General features: G+C 42.8%; 1 protein-coding gene across 3 annotated transcripts in view; it reads left to right on the forward strand.

The window, feature by feature from the left end:
• Window positions 1-20937: 20937 nt before the first annotated feature.
• The window catches only part of KLHL6 (kelch like family member 6), a 29386-nt gene continuing 28115 nt past the window's right edge, over window positions 20938-22208 (forward strand). For all 3 annotated transcript variants that reach the window (XM_030575789.1, XM_030575790.1, XM_030575792.1), the window contains exon 1: window positions 20938-21258. In XM_030575789.1, the coding sequence (XP_030431649.1) occupies window positions 20999-21258 (260 nt within the window). In that variant the 5' untranslated portion in view covers window positions 20938-20998. The remainder of the gene's footprint in view (window positions 21259-22208) is intronic.

A 22208-nucleotide genomic window follows, 5' to 3' on the forward strand; every position in this document is an offset into this window, starting at 1 on the left:
CTTTTTTTAGCTTGTGGATCTTGGAAGAGACACTGTTTTTAATCCACTTTTCCCCCTCTGAAGCTCTTTCCTCCAGAAGCCTGCTTTTTCTGCCTTTACTCCAGGTGGCTTGACAAAGCTGTCCCACCTGATTGTTCCATGTGGGTCATGCTGGAAATTGGCAGCAGCTTTTGCTTCTCAGACCAGAATCCAGTCTGTGTGTTTTTTGGATAAGGTTCACTGAATTCCAGGCGGTGCTCCCTCAATGGGCTGCTCTGGTATTTGCACGGAGTTTTTGCAAGGACTGTCCTTTTGTGGGGAATCCTCTGTTCCCCTCACTGATTGTTTCCCCTTCCATAGAGGAGATCCTCGTGCAGCCAGGCAGATTGTTGTCCTGGAAGTATCTGGTAAATGTTCCTTTTGTAGCCATGACCAAGCAGCAGCTCTATTGTGTGCGTGCAAGGTGCAGCATTATGCCATCATCTGTGATCTCCCTGATACAACCTGGAGGATGGCTCTGTCCCTGTGTGATTCTATGGCCCTGGCTTGAAGGATGCTGTAATAAACCTCCTTTATCTAAGCACTCCGGTGAGTTGCAGTGGAGGGTCCTGCACAGCACTGTAGCAACCAATCGTTTTGTGAACCATGTCACCCTCAGTGTCTGCACAGCACCCTTTCTGTTCAGTTTCAGACACAGTGTTTCATTTTTTCCTTCATTGCCCACATTTAATTCCTCTTGTTGATTTTTTGCAGCAGCTTTTCAGCAGTCTCTTTGTTCTGGGAGCAAGATACAGTGCTCACATTTGGCCGGTTTCCTGCCTGGCTAATTTCCTGATGGATCAGGCAAAACTAGTTGTTCTGAAATCTCACCAGAACAGAGTGACTGAGGTAGAGGGGTGCGACGTGCTAAGGCTGTTCCACAACACTGATGATGGCCCGGCTATGAATTCATTACACCTTTTATAAATTGACCTATAACCTGGACACTTTTCAGTTGATTTGACATCTTAACAATATTTTGAGTAAGCTGAGTGATGATAGTGCTTTAATGACCCATGTTCAATGTTTGCTTAGGATGTGTTTTGTTTTATTTCATTCATATCTTTCTTTACACACACACACCTCTCTCCCTGTCAGAAATTACTGCTTGTCCTGCAGTAAATATCTTGTTGGGTTGCTATTAGCTGCTGCTGGCCTTTATTATTGCATTAACAAGCTTGTTTGGCATTTCTCAAGCTGTCCAATAGCATTTCTCTCAAAGTAAGTATTCGTATGTTGCCTAAGAAGTTGAAGTCAATGATTAATAATTACTCATTCTATAATGCTTTAATAATTATTATTTTTCAAAGATCTAAGTAGGTGCTAAGCATGTAGGCCAACATTTTCAGAAGGGACCACTGATTTTGTGGCTGGCCAACTTGAGACATCTGGACATGACAACAACAAAAATCAAAGCACATTAATGATACTTTAGCAATTTTTTTGGTTAATTATTGAAACCAATACTTACTTGCTTTTGCACAACTGTATAATTGGTTGACTTATACAATCATAATAAATAGGTAATTCCAAATCAAACAAAATTCCCAACCTGACCCAGTTTGAGGGTATAGTTAGGGTATAGAAATGCATTGAAGTAATGGGATTTAAGCACCTGCTTTGCTGAATTGGGGCCTTGATCTGAATGATTTCTGGGTCCAAAATATTTCCAAATAAAATAATGCTCTGCTACCCTCAGCTCCCTTCAAAATACAGGGCCAGATCCTAGTCACTTCTGGACTTTACTCTTGAATAAAGCTTTGTAATATGAAGAAAGGAAAGAAAATAGCAGCTACACTGATCCTAGAAAAACACATTTAACAAAAATGGGAATTTTGCAGGCTCAAATGCTGTAGTTAAGTCAATGCACCTTGCTGCTTTTAATATACAGAATTTGTGTTTTACTGTCTAATTCTACTCCTTCCTCAGATCTATCCAATACAAAAACAGCCTCATTAGGCAGAAAAGTGTAAAAATAGGATTAGTGAGACAGTATGGATTTCTGACAGAAACCACTACTTTGTGCTAGCACATTGTTCACTGCATGACTTTTCTACTATAAATCTGATCACTATGATGCTGAATCTTTAGAAGGAAATGGAAAATAAAATATTATCACTAGGTTTCATAGAACTCCTTGACTGTTTAAGCTATAGAATATTAACTTTTGTGTACAGGTGAGAGAGGAGTTTTTAGTAGTTTTAGAAGGATAGCGGAAGTGAAATCAGGAGCCGGTCGTTACTGTAGACAGGAAGCAATAAAAAGGCAAATAAATGGCTGTGTTATGTCTTCTTTCTTTAGATGGCTGTAGTTATATTTTTGTTATTTCTACAAACTTTTTTTGAACAAACAAAATATAAAAAAATCTAATAGTGTCCACCTCTTCTTCAATGAGGAAGGGTTAAACAGGGTGGGAATCTGTCAGCTTAGATAAAATTCTCAGGCTTTTCAATCTCTCATTGTAGACAGCTATCATGGAAACAGAACATCCCGTAGAAGACTTATTATTTTTTAAAAAAAGCTCACTCTTACTTTTCAATGGGAAAAAAAGGGTGATATTACTTTTTTAAAAATCACTTTAAGTTAGGAGGAGCATTTGTACAGCATTTTTTAAGTATGGGGGACACAGATTAGAAGTGATGAGCCCTCAGAAATTACAAGCCTTTTCAAGCCTATCATGATTTTTCTGTCACCATTCTTTCTGGAATGAAACTCCTCCAAATCACTCCTAGTCAGAAACACCTCTAATTGCTTCAGAGCATCAGCAACACTCAACATAGCCAGCTGGCCCTGGTGACTCCTGTACTCCTGGAGAGATCTTAAATTTAAAAGTTCATAGTACTTGCAGACCTCCTAAACTCCATAGTCTTTCCTCGACTTCTGCAGCCATCCTAGTGTTCCTGTTTACCTCCCTACGGGCTTCTTAAATCCACAAGATCTGGTATAGTCTTTAGTGGAGTCCCCATCAGAACCATAGCTCCTACTGACCTACTAAGGTTCTGCTGAGAACGTGTGGACTTCTGAAGGGAAGCCAAGGTGGGAGGGAGGCAGAACAGGAATTAAGTTGTGCACTTATGGGAAGGCATTCTTATATATTGTATGAAATCCTATAGCTTGTGTTATGCAGGAGGTCAGACTAGATGATCTTGGTCTCTCCTGACCTTGGAATCTATGAATCTATAATATCCATAGAATAAAAGCCTACATTTATGCTCAATTTAGGTTACTCTAATTAAATTAAAACATATAAATAATGCCTTGCAATCTGAGAAATATAAAGTTAAGGAATTCTCAAATAATTTTCTTTCTATGTCCAGAAATATTTCAACCTTTTTCAGGAATTCTACCTTTATTTTTTGTATCAGTACATGTCCTTTAATGATATTAACTACTGAATTACAATATATTTCCAACCATGATCAACAATAAGTCAGAATTAGTATATCATCAAGATAGAAATATTTCTATTATTTTGATAATTGGTAAGATTTACATTTCCACAGTGTATCCCCCACATATATTCATATAAAAATGAGTGTGTGTACATATATTAGAGCTGTCAATTAATCACAGTTAACTCATACGATTAACTAAAAAAAATTAACTGTGATTAATCACACTGTTAAACAATAGAATACCAACTGAAATTTATTAAATGTTTTTGGATGTTTTCTACATTTTCAAATATAGTAATTTCAATTACAATACAGAATACAAAGTGTACAGTGTTTGCTTTATATTAATTTTTCGTACAAATATTTGCACTGAAAAAACAAAAAAGAAATACTATTTTTAATTCAACTAATACAAGTACTGTAGTGCAATCTCTTTATCATAAAAGTTGAACTTACAAATGTAGAATTATGTACAAAAAATAACTGCATTCAAAAATAAAACAACATAAAACGTTAGTGCCTACAAGTCCACTCAGTCCTACTTCAGCCAGTTGCTCAGATAAACAAGTTTGGTTACAATTTGCAGGATATAATGCTGCCTGCTTCTTGTTTACATTGTCACCTGAAAGTGAGAACAGGCATTCGCATGGCACTTTTGTAGCCTGCATTGCAAGGTATTTATATGTCAGATATGCTAAACATTCATATGCCCCTTCATTCTTTGGCCACCATTCCAGAGGACATGCTTCCATGCTGATGATGCTAGTTAAAAAAATAACATGTTAATTACATTTGTGACTGAACTCCTTGGGGGAGAACTGTATGTTTCCTGTTCTGTTTTACCTGCCTTCTGTCATATATTTCATGTCATAGCAGTCTCAGATGATGACCCAGTCAGCACATGTTCGTTTTAAGAACACTTTCACAGCAGATTTGACAAAATGCAAAGATGGTACCAATGTGAGATTTCTAAAAATAGCTACAGTACTCAACTCATGATTTAAGAATCTTAAGTCCCATTCAAAAATCTGAGAGGGATGAGATGTGGAGCTTGCTTTCAGAAGACTTAAAAGAGCAACACTCCAATGTGGAAATTACAGAACCCGAACCACCAAAAAAGAAAATCAACCTTCTGCTGATGGCATCTGACTCAGATGAGGAAAATGAACATGCGTTGGTTTGCTCTGCTTTGGATCGTTCACAAGCAGAACCCATCATCAGCATTGATGATTGTCCTGTGGAATGGTGGTTGAAGCATGAAGGGACATATGAATCTTTAGCGCATCTGGCATGTAAATATCTTGCAACGCCGACTACAAAGGTGCCATGCGAAAGCCTGTTCTCACTTTCAGGTGACACTGTAAACAAGAAGTGGGCAGCATTATCTCCTGCAAATTGTAGACAAACTTGTTTGTCTGTAGTGATCAGCTGAACAAGGAGGAGGACTGAGTGGACTTGTAAGCTGTAAGTTTTACATTGTTTTATTTTTGAGTGCAGGGGTTTTTTTGTACATAATGCTACATTTGTAAGTTCAGCTTTCCTGATAAAGAGATTGCATTACAGTACTTGTATGAGGTGAATTGAAAAATACTATTCTTTTATCATTTTTACAGTGCAAATATTTGTACTAAAAAATAAAGTGAGCACTGTCCACTTTGTATTCTGCATTTGAATTGAAATTAATATATTTGAAAATGTAGAAAACATCCAAAAATATCCAAATAAATGGTATTCTATTATTGTTTTAACAGTGCGATTAGTTGCAATTAATTTTTTTAATCACTTGACAGCCCTAATATATATATACATATACATATGCGTATACTGTAGTTTAATTATGGTACTTAAAAACTTTAGGTATATGGAAGTTGTGAAATACTGCATTTACTCCATCCTTTGTCACACTGTTTTCTTAGTGTAGAGTCAGAGTTAGGGTTATAGGCTCAAACCCACACAGGTGTTTCAGGATTTAATGGAAATTAGGAGCCATAGATACTATGGATGCATGATGATATTCCAGTAATGAGCTCATGAGGAGCAACAATGTAACCCAAGGTCAAGTCCCAAAGTGTGATAGATTCCTTGCAAAGGGGGGACAAAAACAAAGGAGACACTCTTCAGCAAAAACACTTGTTTTGCAACAGGTTATTATAAAGTTTCTAGAACTTGTTTCTTTTTGGCAGTTGTATAACCAAAACACCCCAAATCCACAATTATCCAAGAATGATAATCTGTTTTCATTGTATTAAGTTATGATTATTTGTATTTTCATAGTGCCTAGGAGACCCTGTCACTGGACCATTCTGTTCACTGTCAAGTTGAAGGTCTTTAATGCATAATGTAATGCTTAATAAAATAGCTCTACAGGTAAAAATAAAATGAAATAAGCCATCAGTAGAGAATCAGACACACACTAATTAAAAACAGCAGTTCTACCAAGAATTATCTGCTTATTGTTTTAAATATCTTAGGCTTCATGGCTGGACACGCACCCCTTCCCCTCTTTGATCCTGTACTTTCCCCCAGTAATGATGCTGCTGCAGCTTTCAACAGCCAGTCACCACAGTTACACAGCTTGCAGTTTTCACTCTTTATTAAATCAAAAAGGGAATCCAGAAGCATTAAACAGCCAAAGATTTGATTGTCCAAATAAAAAAAAAAGCTGGCCAAGCGTGTTAATATCTGGAGAGCTGGTCTTCTTGTTTCTCAGAGAATGAGGCTGGAACGATGTATGTGTTAACTAGCACCTCAAGTTAACTTCACTCCTACTGGGGACAGCAATTAAATATAATTAATTATGATAAAATTGTAAGTTATCATTACAAGGGGCTCATGGGCCTGTTGCTATTCTTGTTGAATAGGAAAACTTCCATCTGGCTTCAGTCGTGTAGGATTGGGTTCCATGTGACCTTTCTCTTTGGTTTTGGTCCATGTGTGTTTGCACCAAGGCAGATTCAAGCATACAAAACAGAGAAGCCTGAGGTGAGTCAGTCAGTCACTGGTGTGCAGGCCTGGATATTGGTAAGTGTGATGTTCTGATAGCAAATGGAGCATCGCATTGGCCTCCCCTCTTCTTGCCTCCTCAGCAAATCAAGGTAATTGTAAATGTGTCTTAATAGCCTGTCTGAGTTGGAAACTTTTATGATAAACTAATGAAATTCTATCAGCAGGCAACGACAGATCCAGCATTTCTGTGACACCATTTGAGCCTGTGGTCACATCTCTGGGCCAAATGAACCCCCCAAATCAAAGCAACATACAGGCAAAGCTTCTGAGTTTCACTTTTGATGTGAACTCATCTGTCAGGTAGGTTTGCTCAGAACTACCTGAGGTTTACAAACAGTAATGAAACTTAAAACTCAGCACAGGATTGATCTACAGGTCTGCCATGAAATCTGAAACTGGGTGTGTTTCCTGTGGTTTGGGGTTCCATTACCAACACTTCACACAGCTGTTTATCACACAGTAGAAAAGATTCACAGATTCAAGTTTCAGTTTTATTAGTGTAACCCTTCTGCCAGGCCGAATTGATAGTAGCAAGTGCCAGGTTCAGTACATAGGGGTCCCTTCCCTACAGTGTAATGCAAAACCAGCTCGAGCCCCCACCCAGTGACCTGGGAAAATATTACACACACCCCTGGGCGCCTCGAAGAGGCAATACTTCCCCTCTCACAAGCACAGAGTCTCGGTGTAGCAGAAAATGTTTAATAATATGAGATAAATGACATCAGCATTAAATTGGGAAAACACCCCAACTAGAGTTCATAGACCAAACCATGAGCAAAGACCCACCCCACGAAATTGGGCCGTGTCCTTTCCCTTGAGTTCTTGAGTCTAGCAATCCAAAAATCACCCAAAGACCCCAAAGTCCAACACCCCAAATGTCTCTTGAGTCCAGCATCCCAAGAATCACCCACAGTCCCAAAAGTCGAACAACCCAAAAGTCTCAATCCTGGGTCAGTGCAGCCCCAGAGTTCAAGAGTCTATCTGCAGGGTTTTAACCCCCCAGCCTGGGTGGAAAGGGGGGCCCAGGGTATTAAGGGGCACCTTACGTGGTCCAGGGCCGACTGCCCTGCCTCTCCGTGGGGTTCTGCTTCCACCTTCACCACGAACTGCTCCGCTCTACCAACCACTCCACTCTGCTCCTCCAGCTGTCCCCACAAACTGCTCAGCTCCGCTCTGGCAGCTGCTCTGCTCCACCAGCCATCCCATGAGCTGCCCCAGCCATCCCCGCAAACTGCTCAGCTCCGCTCACTCCGTGGGCCGCTCCAACCGTCCCACAAACTGCTCTGCTCTGCCTGCTGCTCTGCTCCACCAGCTGTCCCATGATCTGCTCCAGCTGTCCCCACAAACTGCTCCGCTCTGCAATATAGTTTCAGGCTGCCCCACTAGTTAGCACAGCACTCAGTGATCTCAGCCCTTAGTAACTTTAGCTCTTTAGTGATTTCAGCTCACAGTAGGGGAGCCCCAGTGCTGGTGCACCATTAGCCCAAAGTGAATTCAGCACAGTAGCCTATAACTAGATTCTTAATAGAATCAAAATTAGCTCTGACATTCAACAGTGGAGAGAGGAGAAAGTGCAATTGGTGTTTCAGATTCACACAAGAGGCCCACACCTACAGATACCTGTCTCCAGCCTCTCCCAATTCACTGGGTTTTGGAATCCATGTTCCTTTCTAGCGAGTGCTGCTTAGTTGATGATGAGACCCTCTGCCATAAAACAGTTTCATAGTCCCTCATTCACATAATCAGGATAACACCACTTTATTCCTCCTGCCCCAATAACAGAGAAATTGGGGATCCCACAGCTGTCAAAGTGGCCATTTTGGGCTGCTGTGGGCTCATGCTAGGTGGAGTGGGTGTGCCTATGCAAACAAGATCAGCTCCTGAAATTCTTTTTCACACTTGCCATAATTCACCACCAGATGTCAGGGTACAGCTCATCCTGACACTACTTACATTAGTATCCCTTCCCCTCATTTACATCATACTCCCTCTTGAAATGTCAAACCTTCAGTCTGGAACTATGGTACTGCTGTGCCCTTTTAACTCTCCAGCCTGGGCTCTCTCTCACAATGCTTTGCTAGTGACAAACAGCAAACCCCTCCAGGTGCTGTTATCACTCAGCACAACTGCATGTGAAGCCCCACACCTGGCTAGATTGTACAAATGCTCCCTGAGCCACTAACATATACAGAGAAAGGCACTAGCAAATCTCCCAAGCCACAAGCCTTGCACGCCTGGAATATTCCATTTTGCTCTGCTCAGAAACCTGACCAGTGTAAATTTATTACTCCGTCCGCCCATCCCTCAATGTAGAAAGGAGGCACACTAGCCTTTGTAAACTTAGCTGAGATTTCCCTGCACTTCAGGCAAAACACATGGTTTTAGATAAAATATAAAACATTTACTAACTACAGAAAGATAGATTTTAAGTGATTTTAAGTCGTAGGCACAAAAGGTTAGAGGTAGTTACCAAAGAAAATAAAAGGTAAGTGCACAATCTAAATCTTAAACCTTATTACTTTAGGAAGTATTTAGATCAAGCAGTTTTTCTCACCCCACTGGATGTTGCAGGTAGGTTATAGTTCTTAATACACAGGCTTCCCCTTTAAGCCTGGGACCAGCCTCCTCAGTTTGTCTTTGTCTTCCCACTGTTCTTGGTGCTTCCAGGATACGTATGGCAGGAGGGGGAGAAAGGCCAAAGCATGATGTGACTGTCCCCTATTTTAGATCCTCAGCCTATGTGCCTGGAAAACACTAGCCCAGACATGTCTTGGTTGGCTTTGCTTAGGGTGACCATCCATCCCATTTTTAATGGGACAGTCCCATATTTAAGCCCTATTGCAGGTGCCCTGCCTTTTTTTATAAAACAGGCGAACTCTCCTGTATTTCTGCTCCTCCTGCTGGTCAGCCAGTGGTCAGTCAGTGCAGCCCCAGCTATGACTTATTTGTGGCTGGCACCCACCATGGGGCTGAAGCTGGAGATGTGGGACTGTAGCCCCAATCCCTGTCACCCGCCAGGGGGCTGTATTCAGAGCTGCAGGGAGGCTGTCCACAGCTGAAGCCTTGATTCTCGACACCCACTCCAGAGCTGAAGCCCCGATTCCTAGTGCCTGCCGCAGAACTGAAGCCGGAAGCACAGGGGGGCGGGGAGGGGCTGAAGCCCCGATTCCCAGGACCTGCTACAGGGTTGAAGCTAGAGCCAGGGCAGGGACGGGGACTAAAGCCCTGATTCCTAGTGCCCACCACAGGCTGAATGCCTGAGCCCTGGAAACCTCCATGAGGCTGAAGGCAGAAGCCGTAGGGCTGAATCTTGGATTTCCAGTGCTCTTCATAGGGCAGAAGCACCCTGAGCCTATTGCAGAGTTGTGGGGCACCGGGCATATTGCCACCCCAAACTGCAGTGCACATGAAGGCGTATCCCGGGGGCAGCTCCATACTTCTCACACCTCTTTCTCTCTTCCCTCTAGCCAGTTCGGAGGCAGGAAGCTGGAGCTGGGCAGTGTGGGGCAACTGCTCCTCTGGCTTGTGCCATGGAGCAGGCAGCCATGGTGTTCCCTCCTCTCCTCCTCAGCTCCCAGCCCCCTTTTCTCACGCAGCCGGTAAGAGCTGTAGGGGTGGGGCTGGCACAGCCCTCACGGAACAGGGACTGCTCCCTGCACCCTGAGCTACCCTCTGCTCACACACAGCCCCTAGCTATCCCCTGACTTCACCCTGAGCTACCCCCTGCCCATACACAGCCCTAGCTACCCCGCTCCCAGCACCCTGAGGTACCCCCATGCCTGCACACAGCCCCCAGCTACCCCCTCCCTGCACCCAGAGCTACCTCCTGCCCCCACACAGCTCCCAGCTTACCCCTCTCCATGCACCCTGACCTGTTTTCAAACTTTTTGAGCTGAACCCCCCACTACCTTTGAGTTTTAATTTTTGGTTGTGCCTCCCTCCTTCCACAACCAAGACAGGCTGGGTGGCCTCCTGAGGTGAGTCAGGGGGTGAAGGTGGCACTGCCTCAGCGGATCTGCCATGTGGAGCTGGCTTGAGCCCTGCTGGCCCCTCGCCCCCTAAAATAGAAGTCATACTACATCTATGCCTGAGGCCACCCCCCTAGACCCCTGAGACCCCTTCCCTTTCCCTGCTGGGCTCTGGAGTTTTAATAGCCTGTTGGGGGGCGGGTACTACATAGTTCTGATTAATTGCTGTTGAATACGAGCAATTTTACAAGGTGTCCCGTATTCAGCATAGGGAAATATGGTCACCCAGCTTTGCTGAGTCACAGGGTTGAGCAATCCTCCATTGTGTTATGCTTGGGCAGCCCTATTACAGTATTTTAAATCTCTTGTTTACAACTCCCCTGTTGATTAATGGTCACTTAGCATCCTCCTGGGAGTGGATCACCACCTAGCAGTGGAGACTCTCAAACTTACAACATATTTTAGTAACAACCATACAGCAAAATCTCATAACCTCATACACACTAACGATATAGATATTTGGACAGAACAATGGGTGTCAACAGATCATGACCTTCCATATGATATCTTACATAGCATGCTTTGTATGAAATATTATTATATGACGGGGTGAATATGGAGGTTCCAGGGTGCTGCTACGAGGTACAGAGTGGCACACAGGTAAGTTTGCTCAGAACTGGCTGAGGTTTACAAACAGTAATTAAACTTAAAACTCAGCACAGGATTGATCTGCAGCTCTGCCATAAAATCTGAAACTGGGTGCATTTCCTGTGGTTTGGGGTTCAATTGTATCAGCATCCCTTCCCCTCATTTACATCACACTCCCTCTTGAAATGTCAAATCTTCATATACTTCATTACAAACTTCAAGCATCTCCATTTACAACTTTTTACACATACCGTCTTTTATTCATCTGAATAGGGTGACCAAACATCCCGTTTTTAAAGGGACAGTCCTGTATTTAAGCTCTCCTGCAGGTGTTCTGACTTCTTCTTAAAAAGAGGCCAATTGTCCCGTACTTTCTGTCTCCCCTGCCATCAGGACTGGTGGGTACTGCTTCTGGCTGGATTCCTGCTTGCCAGCCGCCCTACCACTAGCAGTGAGTGAGGGTGTCCAGGGGCCTATGATGGGGGTAGGTGTAGAAGGCTGATGATGGGGCGGAGATAGGTGACCAGACATCCTGATAAAATCAGGACCATCCCTGTGGGCTGGGGCGCTGGCCAAGAGAAGCCAAGCCCTGCATGTACCAAAGCCCTGCACAGTAGAGGCACAGGACAGGGCAACCTCTCTGCCCCTCAGCTAAGCTCTGGAGTGGCGGTGGGGGGAGGTATCTTGGGGGTGGGGGGACAGGAGAAGCTGAGCCACATCCCTGGCCAAGTTTTCTGAAGCCCCTGCAGTCAGGTTCCCTGGGCCCTGGTGCACATTGCATCCATAGGGTTTCATCCCTTCCTGCCCGTGATGTAGCCAGGGGACAGGAGGTGGCTGGGTTATGTCGGTGGTCAGCAGCAGCCTGGAGGTGTTAGCTGCCTTTCGACATGTTTGGGCAGGAAGGGACAAGCTACTTTCAGCCACAGGGGACAGGGGGGAAGTGGGGGAAGAGATGAGCTCTGCAAAGACATGGGCCAGGTCATCCCTTCCCCCTCCTACTCCCCTGCTGCTGGAAGCAGCTCCCATCCTTCCTCTCCTGCACACTGATGAAAGGCTGCTGCTGGCCACATTCTGGTGTGAACCCTGGAAGAAATCTGGAGAGGGGAGTATGTGACCCTGCATGCTCCCCTCAACATGTTGTCTCAGGAAGACGTGGCGCCAGATACCAGGAGAGGCGGGTCTGTCCCAGGGGCCCAGCCAGACATGGAGGATGGAGAGCGCCGGGTTGGGGTGGGGGTTGTGTGTGTTACCCCTCCCTGTGTAAAACCTAAAACCTTAAAGATAAGAAGGAAAATAAAAAAAATCCAACTAAGTCGTATTTATTTTTAACAGGCGCTCAGCCAGCTTGATGTTAATTTGAACATTTGCACTACATAGAATCAGAAGATTGATTGCAATTGAACTCACATGAATATGAGTAATTTTACCAGGTGTCCTGTATTCAGCATAGGGAAATATGGTCATCCTACATCCGAAGAGCTGCAATCCTTGTTCTGGGGAGCATGGTCAACTCAGTCACTAAACAGGTGGCAAAGCTGTCCTTACTTTCCTTATTGGAGCTGTCTTTCTGACATTTCACTCTTGGGGCCAGAACTAGACTTCAATGAAAGTTTGAGGTGCACAAGGAATACAAAATCAAATCATTCTTGAGGACAACAGTCTTCTTTTTTCCCCAGTGTGGCCTCAAGGTTTTTAAGGTCAGGCTTGACAAAGCCCTGGCTGGGATGATTTAGTTGGGGATTGGTCCTGCTCTGAGCAGAGGGTTGGACTAGATGACCTCCTGAGGTCCCTTCCAACCTTGATATTCTATGATCCTATGAACTCTTCCTGTCCACTTACAGAGATCAGAGATGTCATTTATTTGGAGGAAGAACTATTCACCTATAAGTGGCTATGCTCCAGCAACTGGGAAAGAAACAGCTGCTTTCACATCCAAATAGATGCCATGGCAGCTGGCACTAGACCAGCACCTAGGGTTGCCAGTTTTGGTTGGATGGATTCCTGGAGGTTTCATCACATAACATAATCTTTAATTAAAGATTAATCTTTAATTCCTGGACCCTTCAAGACAATCCTGGAGAGCTGACAACCTTACAAGTGTCCGGGACAGCTTGTTATTTATGTATTTAAATAAATTAAAGCAGGAGGGAGCCTGATGTTAAAAAGAGAGCCTGTTTGTGACTCACATAATGCAGAAATTGTTTGAAGAGCCACCTTTATGTTGAGGACTAGTTTAAAACAAAAGATGGCTGCACTCTTTTTAAAAAAGTAGCCCTCACTTTAAGGGTCTCATTTCTCTTCCTGTTTGCAAGTAGAAGGCCCACACAATTAGCCTCTCATATCACAGGGGATGGGGACTGCACAGCTGCTCCTTCTCTTTTAAAGACCCACTGCCCTGAAAGACCCAGGGAAGGGGAGAATCTATGTCTCCTCCTCAAGAATCTGTAGCAAGTCAAAGGAATAGAGAAAAGAACCTCCTCCTCTCAGGAGAAGGGACAGACCACTCTGTGGTGAAGGCTGGTAGGTAGGGACATCTGCTATCATATATTTGGCCTACATTTCTTATTACTGTTTCCCTGATCTACTGCTGCATACCCATGTTCTTTCCACCCACTTGTTGCATCTTCTCATAGATGGTAAACTCTTCAAACACTGAGTAAAAGACTTTGACTGTACAGAACTCAACACAATGGTCCTGATTCTGAATGTGGCTTCTGGGAGCTATGTGCTACAAGTAAAGCAATTAATAATGCTCTTCTGCTTCTTTAAATGTGAAAACAATATATTTTATTTCTATAGCAGCATTTCTCCCCACCCAAATTGCTCTGATTGCCATACAACTGAATAAAACATTGTGCAATAAGAACCTCTTAAAATACAAGCATAAACAAACAGATGGGAAAGAGAGGGACTATAGGTAGGGCTGGCAATGCTAATTTATACGTTTAAAAAAATATTGTGTCCTTTTGAAAAGTGAGGAGGAGAGGCCAAAATGAAGTGCAATTTGAGGCAGAGCGAGTTAGGGCCCACACCAACAAAAGCACAATTGCCTAACAACTTCAGACAATGACCAGAGGAATGGTGCAGATAGTATCTCAATATAAGGCTCAAAGATTGGGTCATAAAATGGACAGTGACTCCAGGCTAGAAAGAGTAAACTCTGAAAGGACACCAAGATGACTCAGACAAGCCAATTTACTAGTAGTTTGTATAAAACTAGGTCCACAAGTTTCAGGTGTAATTTTAAAAAACAATTCCTCTACAAAAATCGCATCAGTTTCCCCCTGGTTAAAATGGAGACTTCCTATTTTCAGTTAGTGAATGTTGGGTCAAACCTACGAAAACACAGGCAAGGAACTCAGCAGTTCTCCAGTACTGATCTCAGTTTCCACCAAATTAACAGGTTCATTTAAATGGCAATTAGTTAATTCACGAGAAAAGGAGGACTGCAGCCAGAGCAAGTTATGAAGGCAAAAAAGGATAGCTCTTTTTGGAAGCCATTACTAAAAAGTTAGCACAGAAAGAATGGGCAGGATTAAGGAATACATCACTGTAGTAGTCTAGGATCACATAACAGGGTTTCATTCATTGAAATTACTGGTGGTCTGTTAAACGATTAATAACCAGCCTGCTTTAAAGAGATCAAAGCAAAACCAAGTATCTTGATGGCTTCAGATATCTTAAAAATGGTTCTTTGATTATTTTGTTCCGTTAATCTACAGTCATCTGAAAACACAGCATTTGCCTCTCAGCTCTGTATTACTGGCTGATGATACTAGTGCCCATGCAAGTAATGACAAAGCATGAACAACCAATCACTTAATTTGGTGTGAGTCTTTCCTTGTGGACCAAGGGATTCTGGCACTATTAAGCACTTCTATAAAGGCAGACTCCTACTGTGATGAGGAAATAGAGGAGAGCTGCTTGGTAGAAAAGATAAGATTTGTAACTGTTAAGAAACAGCACACATGTTGGCAATGGCACAGACAGAGATAAGAATGGTATGGAGATACCAATCAATGTTAGTGCAATTCAACATGGCCGAAGCTGCTAGGGCTTTCCCTGTGTCACCCATAATGGCTGGTGAGCTAGTAACATCACTGTTCTCCACTGACATAGCTATGGCATGGTTTTATTTTGTAGTGTTAATGGGACCCTAATCCAAAGGTTGTATTCACTATTGCTCATCCTGGCAATTTAATGACAAGTCTTGCAATGTTTGTTTTTATTCTTAAAGCTCCAGCTCCTGGGCTCAGGTGCTTACATGAGAATCTCAGCTTTCATTTTAAAAGAAAATAAAGTTTCTAGCCCTCATGGTATAGTGAAAAGCATGACAATGGGAATCCTAAAGAGAAATAAAAAGAATCTAACATTTATTATGGTTAAAATATCATGATTTTTAAACATGATTTTTATGGGACTGACTCATGATTTTTGAACACGTGGAGCTGGCAATACTGCATATTAGTGACATGGATGGGGCCTAAGAGGAGAGGAATTCACAGCCACAAGAAGTAGCAACAGCAACAGCTGCATTTCTGCTCTGAGATCATGAAGTAGCAATTAAAGAATGAGTAGAATTATGCAGAAATGACAGATAATGAATGCAGCAGATAGGGGAGAAGAGGACGGAGATTTCTTGCATTCTTTCTCTCCACCCTTGCAGCCTGCACAAGGGCCACCCAGAGTCTAGCCCTGTCTCAGCACTATTGTTCATTTCTCTCCATTTGTAAAGTCAGGCTCCTTTAATACCATGGGTCCAATTCTACAGACCTTGTTGGCAGGAGAGAAAAAAACAACCAATGCGTTTTGGAAACCTAAAAATGCTCTAAAATGCCATTTCTGTAAATAACATTGTCACAGATTCAAGGTGCGCTTATCAAGGTTAGAAACAAGTGTCATATACCATTGAAATGGAGGATTTCCCAGTTCCCCATGGCTATAAAGTTCCTATTTAAGATTTTTCAAAGCCAATGACAGGATTTAGCCACCCAGCTCCCATTAGTTTCAATAAGGTTTTGTGGCTAAATCCTCCAGCTAGCTTTCAAAATCTTTCACTCTGTTCCTAGTCCTTGGATCTTAAACCCGTGAAAGTCTAAGGCCTAATATTGCCTGTCCTGCATCTCAGAGCAGTAATTTTGGGGGGCATCTATTCCACATTGGAGAGGAAAGAACGAAACATCTCTTTGGAGTTTGCTTAAAGAGACTCAGAGGTTTGGAACTTTAGTGGTAACTCTGGCAGAGATGGATTGGTGGACAGAGTGCAGGTCAGGCAATCAAAGCAATGCAGTTCAGTTTCAATTAAAAGCACAGAATGTTTCAAAAGCAGATTTTTAATAGCAGAAGTCTTACAAACAAAATAGGTTTCTCAATGTATCACCCTTACCAGTCTTCATTTCCTTGTTCATGAAGGCCTCCAAAGAGAAATGGCATTCTGAAAGTTCTTCCCATTAGGGATTCTAATGTCTAAGCATCTTCAGGCCTTCTCTTTAGAACTGAACAAAAAAGTGGGGGGAAAAATCCAAACATTTTTGAAATAGTTTCCATTTTGCAGGGTTCAAAACTACATATTTTTTCCCCCAAAAATTTTCAAAAAACTTTCCCATTTTAATTCTCCCCCTTTCTAGCACCAATACAATGAATTATGCAAAAGGTTGGGTTTTTCATTTTCTGAGTTTGCTACTGTTTGTGACACTTCCTCAACTTTGGAAAAGCTTAAGTAGCAGAAGGAAAAATGGAAGAAAGAAAAAACAACCAAAAAACCCTGGACATCACTCACTTTATTGTATTCAGTGGCAAAAAGGGAAAGTTTTCCCTTTCCCAACCAACTATATCTTTGACCTTAGCACAAACTTTGGATAGAAGGACAAGTGAAGAACTCAGAGGGGATCTATGTAGCAGTGAGTCTTCTGACTCTTTTCTTCCTCAGCTTGCTCCTATACTGCCTCAAAACCCTTGTGCCCTGTGGGGCACAGAGTTACACACAGTTCAGCTCCTGGTGTGCACCCCATAATCCTCTCCTCTCCTGAGGGGAAGCCACACCCATGTTGCTGTCAGGTACTACAGAGGCAGGAAGATAATTTGTCTCTTGGTAAATTAAAATAAAAATAAAATAAATGAAGAATAAAATTAAAATTAAAATAAAATAAAATAATTCTCAGTGAGACTCTCCTATTGCTAGAGGAAATTAGTGAACTTCTGGTGTATTTACTGAATCAGAGAATGTATTAAATGATGATGACGCTTCAAAAGAGCATCTGGAAAAAGGAAACTAACTCTGGTACGGGGTAACTTTTCAAACCTTCCTCCACTTTGGAAAAGCTACCGTGGCAAAAGAGAAAAGGAAGTAGAAAAAACCCTAGACATCATTCATCCTATTGCATTCAGTGACAGAAAGGAATAAAGGAAAAAAAGGAAACAAGGAGGAGGAAGGTGAAGAAACAAAACACTACAATTTCAAAATTTAGAAATTTCAAAATTCAAAATTTAAAATTCTAAAATATTTTGGTTTTGCCAAAAGAATTAAAAAAGTAAAAACAAAACAAAACTCCCAACAACAAAGCTTTTCAGAAAAGTTTTCAGTTTTGGAAAAAAGTCTTTTTTCATCAAAAAATACTGTAAATGAAACAATTCAGCCAACTTTACTTATTTGGTTCTTGTTCCCTCTTGGCTGGACTTCTGGGCTCCTCTGGTGTCCCTGATATGCTAAAGCAAGAAGACACACTGAATGTATTAATCTGCTCCATCAGTTGCCTGACAGCTTGACTAAGATTGGGACTCTAGGATGTAGTGATTTAATCCTCAACTAGTTCCATGCTCAAAATGCATCCAAGTATCTATCATTCCTGCATTATCCTAGGAGCGGATTTAGCCTCTCAGTTCAGTGGGCGCACATCTCCACTTTCTTGCCTTGCCGAGGGGCAATCAATCACCTGCAGCAGTAGCCTATGCCGTGACGCAGCATCCCTAATCCCAGCCCAGTCAGGAGGGGAGGCCCTGGGGAAGGAAAGATGCTGGAGACTGAACTTGCCCTGCACTCACTCCACAGCTATGCCTCTTGTCCTGTGGGGCTGGACCCAGCTCCTCACTCCAGGTGTTGTGTCTGGTGCACAGGGCCAAAACACCACTCACTCAAATTTGGTCCAGCCAGCCGTCTGTCATAGTGGAGGGGCAGCTGGGCCAAGCCTGGGATGGGAACCTCATGAAAGTGCACCCTCTGCACATTGGTTAAACAGGGCCTGATTTCTGTGGGTGCAATTGTACCTATGGACCCCCAGTAAAGTTGCCACTGTATTATCTCCTGTGTGAATCTGAAAAAATACTTTGGGTGTCTATGTACCTAGAAGATAGTGTAGTGTGAATACTTCCTTTTGGAGGGATTGAGGGGCAGTTCTTTTGGCAGTCCTTTAATGAATGATGATTTGAAACCAATAGCTCTATTTATAGTGAAATAACAACACTCTGTGTGTGTATTTATACATACAGTTATTGGTATTACCGTAGCACCTGTGAGCCCCAGTCATGGACCAAGACCCCCTTGCGCTAGCTGCTGTACTAACACAGAACCAAAAGACGGTCTCTGCCCCAAGGAGCTTGCAATCTGGGTATAAGCCAGGAGATAATAGGTGCGTATAGGCAGATGAGGGAACACAATGAAACAACAATGTGTTGGTGTGTGAGCTCTCCAAGTACTTTACAAAATATTAAGCCTCAATAGCTAGATATTATACCCATGTTACAGATGGACAAATGGAGGCACAGACAGGTTAACTAACTTGCTCAAGATCTAATGGCATGTTAGTGGTAGGGTTGGGAACAGAATCTACAAGTCTCAAGTTTCAATTCTTTTCTTTACTTCCTTTTGTAGATTTATCATCATTATTCAGAGATTTGACTTAAGTGTCTCTTATTCAAGGGTATGAGTCTACAGTGAAGGAGGACAGCTGAATAACAATTTAAAGGTTAAAAGGATAAATGGACACAAATCAGACATTAGGAATGGCAATATAGAAAAACCTGTAGGAGAGCACTTCAACCTCCCTGGCCACACTATAACAGACCTTAAGGTGGCCATCCTGCAGCAAAAAAACTTCAGGACCAGACTTCAAAGAGAAACTGCTGAGCTTCAGTTCATCTGCAAATTTGACACCATCAGCTCAGGATTGAACAAAGACTGTGAATGGCTTGCCAACTACAGAACCAGTTTCTCCTCTCTTGGTTTTCACACCTCAACAGAGGCTAGAACAGGGCCTCATCCTCCCTGATTGAACTGACCTCGTTATCTCTAGCTTGCTTGCTAGCATATATATACCTGCCCCTGGAAATTTCCACTACATGCATCTGAGGAAGTGGGTATTCACCCACGAAAGCTCATGCTCCAAAACGTCTGTTAATCTATAAGGTGCCACAGGATTCTTTGCTGCTTTTACAGATCCAGACTAACACGGCTACCCCTCTGATACTAATTTAAAGGTTGTATCACAAAGAAACTAATCAGCTATTCCATGGCCCAGCCCCACAGCTTCATAACAGCAAAATATAAAATGAGGAATTTACAAAGTGAAAAAACATTGGGTAACCCTTTATTGAGATTTTCTTGTGTTTTATGGCCAGCTCTTCAGTCAGCTCAGTTCCATTGATTTATTTACATTGATAAAAATGCTAAAAAAAGCAGGGATTGGGGAGGGAGCACCACACAGTTCCACTCCGCTCCCAGCTCTGCTCCGGCTCTGCCCCCAGCTGCGGCCCTAGCTCCCAACCGTGTGCCCGGCCCACCCCCAGCCACGGCCCCCGACTGGTCAGGCCATGGCCCTGCACCCGGCCCCGCACCTAGCCCTGGCCTCAGCCTGGGGCGCGGCTCTGTTCCCAGGCTCAGACCCACTCCCAGCTGAGGCCCCAACCTCAGCCGCCTAACCCCTGTCCATGCTCCTCCCCCCCGAAGCAGCAGCCCCACTTCCAGTCCTGGTTCGGGGAGGGTGGGTGCGTGGACAAGGGTAAGAGGGGGTGCGACCCTGCAAAGTGTGGGGACCACTACTTTAGACACTCTAGATATAGTTTAAAAATCCATCCTGAGTGCAACCATTTAAGATAATCTACCATAGCGCTATCTCAGAGAGTTCCTTACCCCTGCAACTACAGTTCTCCCCTTCAGCCCCCATTTTGAGATAGCTGAAGGGGAAAAAAAGAGATAAGACACAATTTACCTTAAAGATCATCAGATATGGGCTATTTGACACTGTCCATTGACTTTGAGAGACCTATGCCAATGTATGGGCTATTTGACACTGTCCATTGACTTTGAGAGAGTTATGCCAATTTACACCGACTGAGGATCTAGCCCCATATATCTCTTGTTTATTCAAATACTTCTTCACATAGAAACTAAAAATGAAATATTGCTGATGTACAGCATCTATTACCTAACGAGGGGCAGCAGTACCCATCAGTTGATATTTTTGAATATGTGAGTATAAACACGTTATAGATGGCAGCTCAGGTATTAGTATTTAAAATGATAAACTGTATAATTGTAAAAGTGAGAATTTATGTCTGACAACAGAAGTTTCACACTGGCAGCACTCACTGCCAGTGGATGGGACCTGGTATCCATAAATTGCACCTTTCATTTTGGATAAGTAGATCTGGATAATAATAATAAAGGGCCAATTTCAGGATGGGAGAGAGGTCTTCCCAATCACCTGTAATCTTCTCACATTCAGAAGCATCTTAAGTCTTTTCTAAGTATGTTGATACTGCCTGAAATTCACAGACACCCCCCCAGCCTTTGTTTGTGTTAACAGGATGAGAAAGTACAAGGCTTCCTGTTATGTGTGTGTGACAGCTGTAGATAAGCGGAGAGCCCTGGACAGGAAATCCGCTTAACTTCGGCAGTGTAACTCATCTGAAGCTTAGGAACTCTTTTAGAGAGAAGCCCCAACGGAATGACACGGTGCTGGTTTAAACATGGAGGACATGGTAGAGAAAAGTTCTGAAGAACCTCTGGTCTCTTTGGACAATGAGTGCTCCAGGAAGATGGGGGAACTTGTGGAAGTCTCAAGCGGTGACAAGGTTAAGTTTGATGACACTGGGCTCTCTATGGTGCTTCAGAATGGCCTGGAGAACCTCAGGCTGGAAAACTCTCTCACGGACGTCATCCTGTGTGTGGACAGCATGGAATTCTCTTGCCATCGTGTGGTCCTTGCTGCAGCAAGCAATTATTTCAGGTAAGACAGTTTTAAAAACAAAAGCCTTTTTCACTCAGTACATTTAGTCTGGGAATTTCTAAGGAGCCTAACGTTGGGTGCCTAGCTCCTACTGACTTTCACTGGGTTTTGGACCCCTAACTCCTTTACCTCCTTTGATAGTTTAAATTAGGAAAGCAACAGTGTCAAACACTGGATTTTTATGTATCAACATTTGTCACGTCTACTTGAGACAGACAAACGGAAGGAAAACAGTTGGCGGGTGAAGCAATGGAAGAATAAAATCTTAGCCAAATATTCTGAGCATTGTTGTAGCTTACCCCTCATTGAATGCATCTGTGTATTAGGCAAAGAGGAAGATTCATTGCAATCATGGGATAGTTTTATTTTAGTGTGACTTCATTTCTGGAAGTTGTCTTTTTTTCCCCCACTGCTACTATGAGGTGGAGCACACATTCTATAAACCCGTTGAGAAGGAAAGAAGATGTGTGTCCTATTTCCTGTCTTTCCTAGGATTACTGTAAAATCAGTTGAGAGATAGGAACCCCCTGTGTGGAAGAATTTTTAAAAGACCCAAAGACTCCACCTTCAGTTCTTTTAAAACCACAGAGAACTGCCCACTTTATGCTACTCACTGGAAGGAACAAAATTGAGACTTGTGGAGAAACACAGTATTGGTTATCACACATTTTCCATCATCATTTAGATCTTTACATTTGCATGGCTGGGAACTTTTTCTTTTTTTTTAACTGTTGAGATGGCCTCTTGACTGACTGCAATGGAAACTGGAGGGAAACAAATCTGCGATCATTTGTGATATGAGTAGGAAGTGTCAGTTTCATGGATGCTTAGTAAATTTTACTCACAGAGATCACAAGAGAAGTGCTATTTTAGGCATCTGATTCTAAAGATAATACAAAATAATATTTACATGTGAAACTCATGCAGCTAAAAGCAGTGCCCCAGTGTTT

This window comes from Gopherus evgoodei, chromosome 9, assembly GCF_007399415.2.
Source record: "Gopherus evgoodei ecotype Sinaloan lineage chromosome 9, rGopEvg1_v1.p, whole genome shotgun sequence".
In the NCBI taxonomy this organism is placed as follows: Eukaryota; Metazoa; Chordata; order Testudines; family Testudinidae; genus Gopherus; species Gopherus evgoodei.